Source organism: Urocampus carinirostris, chromosome 14, assembly GCF_059441175.1.
Source record: "Urocampus carinirostris isolate Australia breed hairy pipefish chromosome 14, RoL_Ucar_1.0, whole genome shotgun sequence".
Lineage (NCBI taxonomy): Eukaryota > Metazoa > Chordata > Actinopteri > Syngnathiformes > Syngnathidae > Urocampus > Urocampus carinirostris.
In genome coordinates, this window is record NC_142362.1 from 23,314,992 (window position 1) to 23,327,398 (window position 12,407).

At 40.4% G+C, this 12,407-nt stretch overlaps 1 protein-coding gene across 1 annotated transcript; it reads left to right on the forward strand.

Moving 5' to 3' along the window:
* The first annotated feature begins 1,263 nt into the window (after positions 1–1,263).
* Positions 1,264–5,884, forward strand: gdf3 (growth differentiation factor 3). The gene is made up of 3 exons (XM_088352783.1): positions 1,264–1,613; positions 3,937–4,481; positions 5,511–5,884. The coding sequence occupies exons 1-3, from the start codon at positions 1,334–1,336 to the stop codon at positions 5,784–5,786; spliced, it is 1,101 nt and encodes a 366-aa protein (XP_088208909.1). The 5' UTR covers positions 1,264–1,333; the 3' UTR covers positions 5,787–5,884.
* The last annotated feature ends 6,523 nt before the right edge of the window (positions 5,885–12,407 follow it).

Sequence of the window (12,407 nt, forward strand, 5' to 3'; positions counted from 1 at the left end):
TCCCACCCCCTCACTATCTTGTAGTGAGGGATTGTTTGCGAACCAATCGCTTTATGAGCCTACTCTTTGAAGTGATCGACAAGAGCCGACTCCTCATCGATAAGGAGTCGGCTCTGTTCAAAACGCTCGTCTCTATTTTTCTTCTCTTAACTGTCTGACTGCCTGTCTGTCTTTCTTTCGTTCTTTTTCTCCCCTTCTCTCTGTTGTTCTTTCTCTCATTCCCTCTCAACTCTCTCTCTCTGCCCCCCCTCACTCTCTCTCTCTCTCTCTCTCTCACTCTCTGTATCTCTCTATCTCTCTCTTCTGCTCTTCCTCATTTTCCATCTCTCCGTTTCGCCAATTTTGCTTGTCTCCCTCATTCTATTTCATCCCTCATTCTTTTTCTCCACCTTTCTCTCATTCGCCATTTCTCTTTTCACTTTCTCTCTTTATTTCCCTCTCTTATTTTCTTTTTTTCCCACTCATCCCTCTTTGTTTTTCTGTCTTGTTCCCTTTCTGTCATTCTTTTTCTTTCTCTCTTTCTCACTCAGGCTCTTCTTCTCTCCCCAGGACCCTTCTCCCCCTCTCTCTATTTTATCCCTCCCTCTTTCTCCTCTCACTCTTTCTCTCTCCCAATTGTTTCCCTTACTTTCTTCATTTCCTTTTCCCTCCCTCTAATTCACTCTTTCTCTCTCTTTTCACCCTCTCCCCTTTTTCACTTTCTCTTCTCTCTCTCCTACTGTCTTCTTACTCTCATTTTCTCAACTTGTTTCCATCCTTCTCTTTTTCTATCATCCATGCTCTTTTTTCACTGTCATTGTCTTTCTCTGTCTCCTCTCTCATTCTTTCCCCTCCTCTCTTTGGTTATCACTTTATCCTTCTTTCTGTCCTTCTTTTGCTCTCTATCTTTCAAAGTCTTCCTTTCCCTTTTTCTCTGTCACACTTTCTTTTTTTCTCTTTCCTTTTCTTTTGGTCTCTCTGTCTCATTCGAGTGGTGTCATCTCTGTGTTGTCTACTTAGTATAAAAAATTAAACGTTTAAATCAAGTTAAAGTTTACTGTATATTAAAACAAAAATGGTGATATACTGCGGCATAACAGGTTTTCGAAACGAATTATTTAGTTGCCTAATGGTTCATTATTATTGATCATTTATCATTAAAACTTAAAAAAATAACCTGAAGATCAATGTGGGATTGAAAGAGCCGATTCTTTTCAGAGGGCCAAGCCGAAAAAGCCAACTCTTTTTGTAGAGCCGGAATTCCAATCACAACTATCTTATCAATCACAGCGGGAGGTCGCGCCATTTAAATCAAACGCCCCGCAAGCTGCTGACTAAACTCAATTTTTTGCAGATGCGGACCAACATGCGTGCCGTTTTGCCATTTTTGCTCATTCTGATCGACGTGGATGCTGTCCCCCAGGAGCGGTTCCTCCTCGGCGCCCTGGGTCTCTCCGAGCGGCCGGCACCCCACGTAGGTCTTCCCGGGCCCGGGGCCAAACGCAACGACGTCCCCCCGGCACTGTGGAAGATGTTCCGGAAGTCGGAGCGAGGCCAGGCCGACGAAGGTGAGCCGTGCACGGTGTCCGAGTACGGCGTCCGTGGCAACATCATCAGATACGTGCAAGACCAAGGTAATGCGTTTACTTTTTTTCGTGCGTGTGCGTTTCTTTATATGTGTTTTTCCAACTGTATCCCTGGAAGTAACGTGCTTGTGCGCGTGTGAGGTCATGCATTTGCGCGTCCACGTGTTTCTGGTTGTGCGGTGTTTCTCAACTGAGGACCCGTTTTTAGTGGGTCGGGGACCTTTGCAAAATAATGCAAAGAAAAGAAAAAAATAACGGAGGGTCGTGTAGACTCCTCAACTCATTCGATCCCAGACATTTTAATTTCAAATTGGGAGAGTCAATGCCAGCTAATTGTTGCCATCTTGACTCATTTTCGAAGGCCTGTAGAAAATTAGTAAACAAAGGTTCAACATTGCTAAGTTTCTGCAAAAATACTCCTTTCCAAGATTTTTTTTTCAGAATAACATTATTGTGAAATAATCAGCAGCACGGCGGTGCACAGCACAGTTCTGAGGTCATGGTTTCAAATCCAGCTACCAGTCTTTCCTCCCACATTCTAAAAACCTACATGTCTGGTTAATTGACCGGTTCAAATTGTCCCTAGGTGTGAATGGGGGAGTGAGTTGTCCGTCTCTGTGTGCCCTGCGACTGGCTGGTAACCAGTTCAGGGTTTCCCCTGCCCACTGCCCAAAGATAGCTGGGATGGGCTCCAGCATGCCAGGTGACCCTACTGGGGATAAGCGGGGCAGATATTGGATGGATGGATTTATGGATGCATTTTAAGCAGAACTTACACTTCTGTGCTTTTTTGCATTTGTGACACCTCTAATATATAAACAGTGCTTTCCATAATTACAGGGGCACTTTGTTTGCAAGAATAGTGAATTTATACATGAATGATGTATGAACTTCGTATGAACTTTTAAACGCTGGATATAATGGGTGAAGTGACCCCAAAATTTCGGTCTCGTGTGGTCTGCCCACACACTCTCGATCGCTGTATACATGAAACAACAGGAGGTAGTAGGGGTCTTCCTCGATGTGTGGACAAATATCTGATTGTCAGCCATCTAGTAGTGATTTATTACACCGAAACCATTATACTGGAGGCTTTATACTTACTAATGAACAGTACAAAAGCCTTAATAATACTTTTTTATGATTTAAAAAAAACATTTTTACATTTTATCATTCAGAGACAATGTAAAATCAAGTCACGTTTATTTGTAAAGTCCGTAATCACAACATGTCTCAAAGGACTGCAGTTACACTATATCCTGATCCGAGCTTCTGAAAATGTATTTATACGTTATGGCGCTCCATGATTGGCAATATGCACTCAAACCCGAGCGCCCCACCCCAGATTGTTCCCCAGGTCACCAACGAGTTTGCCTATAGTTTACCCAAGGCCAAATGAGCACACACCTTCAACGTTTGTACTTGAAATTTCCATCATTCTGAGAAGAAATAACCAATATGTAAAATAAAAACATTTAAAAAGAAAAAAAATTGCTTTATTATATTTTCAATGGCAATTAGCATTACCTCTCATTTCAGGTTCCAGATTGTTAAACTAGAAGTCAGCCAAAATTGGCATTTGCTACCTTTATGACTTTGAATACCTGATATTTGCACTGATCCTCTTTCCTGATATTGGTACTCAATTTTCCCTATTAATTCAATCAAGGCCAGAGGTTTTTCTCAAATAGGGAAGTGCAGGTGCATGACCATTTTCGGCATTTTGACTAATTTTTGAAGGCCTACAGAAAATGTTCTTCTGTAGTATATAAGCATAGGATATATTAAAGGAAAGCTTCAACCCTTATCTTTCATTCGGGAAAAAAATCTATGTTTCTAGCTTTAACCATTGAATAGTAAACCACGGTTTAATATTGCTTCTAGAAGTTTTTTTTTTTTTTTTTTTTTTTTTTTTTTTTTTTTTACTTTGGTGCTTTCTTTTTGTATTTTTGATTCCTCCAATATCTAAAAAATGCTTTCCATAAACAACAAAAGGGCACTTTGCCCTCCAAAAATTTTTATTACAAGTTTAGTACTTCTGCATGAATGATGCATGAACTTAAAAATAATTTTTCAGCGCCCAATTTCGGTCACTCAGGGGCCGCCCACACAGTCTCAATTGCTGCATAGAGGAAGCAACATGTTGAAGTGGGGGCTCCTGGATGTGTGGACAAGGCGCATCCCTGTCATACTGAAATATTTTCCAAAGGTTTGATACGTACTGATAAGTAGTGCCAATGCCTTTAGAAAAGTTTTAAAAAAAACACAACATTTTTATGTTTTGGCACTCAGAGACAATGCTTCTAGAAACATACTTATACGTTATGGCACTGAATGTGTTGATAATATACCAGTTTGTGTGTCTATGTAGGTGGCGTAGTTCCAGGTCCTGGCATGATGTGCACTGGCTGTGTGGACCAGCATCTATTTTTCAATTTAGCTGCCCTAGAGTCATTGGAAGTGTTATCCCTAGCCCAGTTGCACGTCCACTTCCTGTGGACATCTGAGTCAGGGACAGCGACTCTGTATCAAAATGGTCCTGCCATCAGTGCTGTCCTATACAAGGTGATCCGGCCCACTTTGAAAGGCGCAGACCCTCGGGTCAACCGCCGCCTTCTCCTATCCCAGTCGGTTCGTCCGGGCCCGGGTCAGGTGTCGGTCACATTGGATGTCACCTCGCTTGCCGAGTCCTGGCGCCGCCCGGCTCGCAACTACGGTCTGCTTCTGGAGTTGCGACCACTTGGAACGGACCATGATCAGAATTGGGCAGCGCCGCCAGCGCGAGCCGTGTTGGTTGCTGTGTCGCTCCATCCGCAGCAGTGTCGCTCTCGTCGGCGGAGAAGTGTCGGCCATGCCCCGCCCTCCGTGTCGCCCAGCAACATTTGCAAGGCCCGTCGTCTCTACGTGGACTTCAAGGTATTTCCAAATACTTAAACATGTAAAATGTGAGGAACTAGAACATGTTTTTGCATGGAATCTATGTGTATTTCAACCATATTCCAAATGCATTTTGATCACAGCATGTCTCGTCTTTGTTATACTGAGCTGTTAGGTCATCGGAGGAACACCCGCACCCTAGCAAGCCAGTTGCTATAATGTTTTACGCATTAATAAGTCAAAAAGGTTACGAGTGTTTTGGTAGTTTTTCTGGAGAATGCCTATTGGTACAGTAAAGGGCCAGCAGCCAAAAAGGGGCTAACTGGCTGAACTAACACACAGTGGGGGGCTAAGTGCAGTCTTGGCAGAAAAACACGAGGCTGGCTAACCAAAAAATACTCGTTGAGCAGCCAGTCTAACCGGGAACCAACAACGTAAAGCAGCTACAGCAATAAACGCAAAACTCGGTGTTAATAAACCAAATGACGCTGCAAAGCCGGCGCTAACGGCAGCCTAGCCATCCAAACAATACATGATGGGCATCCAACGAGCCCTCAGCAGCCCCGACCCTATCTGGGAGGGAGCCAGACCAATTCATACCAACCACGACATACAGTACATGGCAAAAACACGAAACAAAAGCCACAATCGCCTACTTAAAACGAAGCCAAGGCAATCAGGTAACACACACAGTAACAGTGGCAGGCAAACTACCTTACGTTGCTTTTGGAAGTCAAAGCACATAACTCCTAGAAAACAGTCACAAGGCCCCCAGCGACAGGCTAAGCAAAGTTCCAATTTGTCCAAGAAGAAATGAACTCAATCACTGTTTACTACAATCACTGTCTTTTTCGGAGCTGCCTAACAAGTTGAGTTAACGGGATTTGCCATTTTGAAAGTGTTGTGTTCCTTCAATGATGTCACAGCTCTGGTGGAAACAAGCCAGGTGGGTTAACTTTGAAACTAATTTGGAATATTAAGCAACATATTTGCATAATCATGGGTGGGGACACTACATGTTTTGTGCCTAATTGAATACTAAATTCTGTTTGGGAATACTTTTTAAAGGACGTAGGCTGGCAGGATTGGATCATTGCGCCGCAGGGCTACGTTGCAAACTACTGCCACGGCGAGTGCCCCTTCCCGCTCAGCGACAGCTTGAACAGCACCAACCACGCCATCCTGCAGACGCTGGTTCACTCGCTGGACCCGGGAAACACCCCTCAGCCTTGCTGCGTACCAGTTCGCTTCTCGCCCATTTCCATGCTCTACTATGACAACAATGACAATGTAGTTCTGCGCCACTACCAGGATATGGTGGTAGATGAATGCGGATGCCGATGACCTAACCCCAATTCTAACCGCCCTTTCTGAGTCCTTTATGCATCCTCATTAAGTTTTAACTGTCTATTTTTGATATATTCTAATAAAGTTTGAAATGAAACACTAGAAACAATGTGAACTTTTTAAGACACACAAGATGTCAAGTAGGTTAAGTACAGTACAACATTAGGGAGTAAAATAGAGTAACATTAGAAGGCCAAGACAGCCACTTCAATATTGCACTATTGATTCCGAAAGGGGACGGAAAATATTAAAACACTCCACTTTTATCCCAAATTATATTTTGTTATCATGTGGATGTTGTTGGAAAACAATTTTGCATGAGAATGCTTATATCTTCCTTTAGCATGCTGAGGAGTACATTTTTTTTGCAATAGAAAGCATCTTTATCTGCGTTCTAACCCGGCTGCAAGTGCTTTTGTCGCTCCAGAGCGCTTTTAGAGAAACTCGTACTTTAAAAGGATTTGCATGTATGGTAAGCAGGTTCGTCAAGCTGTTTTCTGAATGTATACAACTTGGACTGCAATGCTATTTGACTCAGAAGCACAAAAGTGTCTGGGTCAATCCAATCTAATGTTCTCTAATGTAATCTAATGTTCTAATGCAGAACACAATACATGATTACAGAGAGGATTTACTGTACATTCTACACATACTTGATATTTGATAGCAGTGTTTAAATAACGTATTCCTCTTTATATTTCTTCATATTCTCATCACGTTCACACAACTAGTACAACAATAGATAAAATGAATATTTGAAAGGAAAATAATATAAATCAAAAAGTATCAAACGAAAAAAGGTTTTGCTGAAAAAAACGTTAGATGGTTAGGAGTTTATACGGCAACATTTAAATTGGTCCTCGTAATTTTTTTATGAAATGAAATGAAATGATCTGCATTTATATAGCGCTTTTCAAGTCAATGACTTCCCAAAGCGCTTTACAATGTGCTCCACATTTCCCAATAGCGGCCTTGCAGCCATGTAAGGCGCTAACCTGCTTATTGGGGGTATTAGGGGTTCAGTGTCTTACCCAAGGACACTTCGACATGTAACACGGACGAGGCGGGATTCGAACTGGGATCCCTTGATCCCAAGACGAGCGCTCTACCTCCTGAGCCACTGCCGCTCCATTTAAGAGCCATCTTTACAGAGATAATTGAAAGAATGCATGGCTCAAATTCATTTTTATTTGCAGAAAGGTGTGTTATTTTCCCTGTTAACCTTGCACCAATTCAATATTTAGCTATTAAGAGTCATAAATAGATTGTATAATGTATGCATTTATTTAAAAAAATGATTAAAAAAAAAAACGATAGATTACTCAAAGGAATGGTAGCTATTTTCTGCATAGCCTTATCTTTCCAAAAATATTCAATGGAGCAATTGTGATGCTTTAGCACAATGGTTTCCAAACTTTTGCAGGCTGGTGCCCCCTTGGCTCCCCAGTGTACAACTATATATTACTCTTATTCTAAGACATTTTTAGCCAGTCACAGCATTGGTTATTTCTTTGTGACTTTTTTGTACGGCGAGAATGGCGTAAATGCTGCATGCCTTGATCATTTTTAAAGTGCTGGTACAAATTACTTGTTTCCTCTGGACCTAGCGACGACGTGAAAGTAAATTCTGCATTCGGCGTTTTCTTCTGTTCCACGTCCGCTTCGTCAAAACCAAAATAGGTTCAAACAAGTGATGTAAAACCCTTCCTCGGTGCAAGCTTTGCTTCCTTCTCGTTAGTTGACTCTAGGACTATGTTCACGGAGTCCGCCATGACACTCAATGAGCTCACACGGTGTGACATAGTGTGGTGATTGCAAAATTTAAATCTCGTTTATTGGCTGGTGCTAGTATCAAAACTTGCCTCTGATTGGTCGGTGCTTTTAAAACTCGAACAGAAACAATTGTGGTTGTCCAGAACTCCTTTACTCACTACAAAACCTTGAAAAAAACGCAGTCCTTTGCGGTTTCACAACCGCACTACGTTCAAACTTCGGACTGCCGACCCCCCACCGCTACCTTCCTCAACGTCCCCCCCCCCCCCCCCCCCGCCCCGCACATCTTTCTACCGCCCCCAGGGGTGCGGTACCGCCCACTTTGGGAACCACTGCTTTAGCACCTTCTGCTGCAGCATCAAGGTAAGTAGAAATACAGTAGTGCGTTTTTTAATGCTTATTGAACAAAATGCATATACATTTCCATAGAAAAATTCCCATGCAACGTTGCGTTAACAATAGAACCACATAGTACAAACAATCCAAATCACAAAGAAATAAAAATAAACACATGCTGGGGGGAAAGAAGATATGTAACCTAAAATACCACAATGTTTACAAATATTGTTAGTTTTGATGGCCCACTGTTTGTGGGAAAGCTTTACGGCCTAAATGTATTGTTTTACTTCACAGTGAAATGTGGTGAAAGAGATTTTTCTACCCATACATTTGCACTTGTGAATGTAGAATTTGTTTACAATGATAATACCATTGACAATAAAGGTTTCTTTTGGTTTTAATTTATATGAATCAGAGCTATAACGTCCAAGCACAGTATCTTTCCTAAACAGTTTGAACTCATTGTCAATCTTACCAGCTATAAAATTCCGTATTTGAGAGTTTTTTCACCAAGGGGCTGTGCCAAAGTTAGGGTTTTACAGTTTCAGGGTCACTTGAACAGAATGTACATTTAACATTAATATTTTTATCAAACCTTGTCATCATGTGCACTCTGAGGTGGTAAATCCAATGACATATTTTAAACGAAATTTCTTGCCTTTGTACCCAACTGCTTTTCCCAGTCAATTGATTGAACATATTTCTTTTAGGACATCTCATATGGCAGTTACATTTTCCATAGATGGAAAAATAAACTCCCCATGTTAAAAAAAATGTGATTGCTGTTGATTACGTAAAGGGAGGATTTTAATTCATTGGAATTTTAAATAATTCATTTTAAATCAAGTGGGTGTTACACTTGATCAAAAATCCCGATTCTATGTGGAACATAATTCCCTTGCATAATTTGTCCAATCCTAGTTAGTTTTTGAATCCAATGTTTCCTTTCTTGTCCTCTTATTTCTCAAACAGAATTTCTATCTGCATACATACTTTATATAGAACAATCAGGATATTTGATTTAAACACAAATTATTATGGATTCCTATCGGTGTCAAACACATGGCCTGCGGGCTACATCCGGTCCGATGTACAATGTACGCAAAATCATTTTATATACATCTAAAATAATGTCCCGGCTAGATGAAGCGCTAACTTTCAAACTAAAAATCCCATAATGCAGCGCTTCAGCTGCCGCCGCAAGACTTTCCACAAACGTTCCCGCATCAATTGATTAACTTGAGCCCGATGAGCAAAGCCACTGTTAAAACTACTAAGGAACTAATCTACTTACAATGCGGCCAATAATAGTGAATTGTATGAGCATCTATATATCAGAAGGCTAAATACAGACAAACATAGGGGGTTTCTGGTGGCCTGGATAACGTGGATGCTAAACCATCACAATGGCCAAAAGAAAAATAGATGCTGAAAACAGCCTTTCAATACAAATGGGAGCTGAATACATGTGTACCGACATTGCTGGTAGACCAGTGTGTCTTGTTTGTGGAGCTAATGTGGCAGTAATCAAAGAACATATTGTAAAACGACACTATGTGACAAAACACCATGACAATCTGAAAAACCTGAATGCAGAGCAGAAAGCACAGAAAGTTGAAGAACCAAAGAAAAAAATGAAGACAAATTCTCACAGTGAAGCTGATGTGAACGCAAGTTTTGTAGTGGCAGGGGAGATCGCTAAATCAGGCTGGCCAATAACAGAGTTTCTGAAGAGCTGCATGACGAAGATGTTGAGCTTTATTTTGTCCAAACCAAAAGTAAATGTTCATAAGGTACAGAATAGAAGTGTGTTTTAAGCTTAGATTTAAACAGTTCCACTGAGGTTGCAGATCGAATCTCAAGGGGGCTGAGCATTCCACAACATCGGTGCCCGAATGGAAAATACTCTCGAACCTGCGATTCTCTTCTTGGCTCTTGGGATCGCTGGTAGACCAGCATTTTCAGAGCGAAGGCTCTGGACCGGAACGTAAAATTAAATCTGAAAGATATAAGGGCGCAAGTCCATGCATAATTTTGTATAAGCGTTCATGAAAAGACAAGGTGACCCATGTTATAAATATACTCTCACAAAAACAGACAGACAAATATGAGAATTTCAGTTATCAACACCATATTAACCCCTATAAAATAAAGGAATGAAACAGTCTGCAGAGATTATGCAGATTTGCCTCTGATACAGTACTATCATGTGTACCATTATCTCGTACTGGCCAGAGGCTTTTACACATGTTCCACAGGCTTTAGATTGTTTGTTTTATTTCAAATATTAGTGAAACTGTACAGAAAAAAAGTAATAATTTCTAACAATAACTTTGCAAAGTCATGAAGGTAATTATTCGTAAAGAGCTTCATTTTAGCTTAAATTCTAACTTGTGAGGCCGTGCTAAAATCTCGATGTCTTCTTGTTGTGTCATTTTAATGTTTAATTGTCCAGTTTTTATGCCTTTCAGTTTACTCAATTTGCCTTTTATGCCTTTCGGAAGTAGTTTATATCGGTATTTGAGTACGGACATGATTGGGTTTAACAAAGACAAGCATTACCGGGTTTATTAACTGCTGGACAGCATCTGTACAGATTATTTTGTGTGCTTTTACTTGTTTAGCTAATGCTACTTCTACAGTGTAAAGGGAGCACAAAAGCATTTGAACTTCCACTTGGTAACTGGAAAGCACCTTATTTACCACCGCATATGACGGCAGATCCACTACACACAACACTAAATATATAACGTATGTCATCAAATTTTAAGATACTTACCTGACACAAAGTGCTCTGAGCAAATTCTTGCTCATTTTCAAGGAGTTTCTTTCCTGTTAATCCTTGCTAGCCATAACTTCCTCCGTTGTTCGGACAAAAGCCTTGTCTTTTTACACTCGCGGAGTCTTAAGACTGGTATTTCGTAAAATCCAAACTATTCCAGAGCTACAGCGCAATTTGAACAACCCTTGATCCAACAAGAGAAGACCATTTCTACTTCGTAATCTCTTGTTGACTCTTTGCCGCTACCCAGTCCCAATAACATGCCATCAGTAATGGCGCCCGGTTCGGAAAATATCCCGGATATAGTGACGTCATACGGGAAATATGTACAACCATTTGACTTATGTAAAACGGTAGATGTGGAATTTTTTTTTCGGAATGTCGAAAAATATCCGGACATTGCTTTAAGTTAGATTTTGTATTGCGTGCACCTTTTTCCGAGTACAGGACATTACCGTAGTGCTTATTTACGCCGATACAGGCGTGTGGCACTGTGAGAGGTCACCTAGCATTCACCCGAAAGAAAATAAATCCGCTTCCTCTTTCTACTTCTGGTGTAAACATTCTATACTGTCTATGTCTATACAACCTCCAGCACGCTAAGAAATTTGACATTTTTATTGTTTAATATCTTGTGCATCCATTATGGTTATGGTTGGTGTAAAGTCTAAAGAAGAGGCGAGACGTTTCTTTTGAAATGAAAGCTTGATGCGGTTGAGAAAATGGTTGGATCGCTTCTAACCCCTGTAGCTCATCTTCCAAAAGTAAGTAAACTCAACTTAATTTATCTTTATAGAGCATATTATTTTATGAAATGTTTATTATTTAGTACAAAACAATACAGGTTACTTATACAAGCCTTAAACATACTTATATAAACTTTAAACATACAAAATACAGCACTGAAGCAAATTACGAACAAATTCAACTGACGAACGATCATCAAGAACCTCCTTCGAAAGTAGGGCAGTGTCTGTATAGGGAACTGCTATTTTATTTCCGCGTTTACTTATTTAAAAACATGATTGTGCTTTCCCGTCGGTAGATAGCTGTGTTTCCCAGTTTTGCATAGCTAATGATTTCACGGGTAGTTTTCTTTTCGTCAGATCTGATTAACTGCATAGCTGTGAACAGGACACCTAAACTTGAATTTTCAATTTCTTTTCTTCAGTATACCTGTTCTTAAATGATATGGATCGGTCTCAGGCTCAGATAAGCAGGTAATCCAAAACAAGTGTGTTGCAGGAGTGAAATATAAAATTATACTACTCAGGCCCGTTTTCCCATTTTCAGCCTGGGAGTTTTGTATCATAGCGGGCCCACTTAGCTATGGAGGAGTATTTCGAATGAATGGAACAGCAGTGAACTCTGATGATGTATTTTTATTGGGAAAAAAAAATCAGTTATATGTTGATTAGCGAAAATAATACACTTCACCATTTTAATTCAAAGGCAAATTATATGAAGATTCCGATAGAGATGAAAACAAATTTACCTGTGTACAGTATCAGTAATTTTAAATCAAAATTGCATCTGGCTTACCAAGAGATTGTTAGGCTTTACACTAAACTCTTATAACTCTAATAAAGTAGCTTCACTGCACACATTTTAAGTTGACTACTTAAAACATTAAAATCCTTCTAAGCAAAGCACTGGTCCCTGCAACTTTGAAGACAATGTCATTGTCCATAGACATTAGAATTTCCTTTTCTGTGTACATCAGT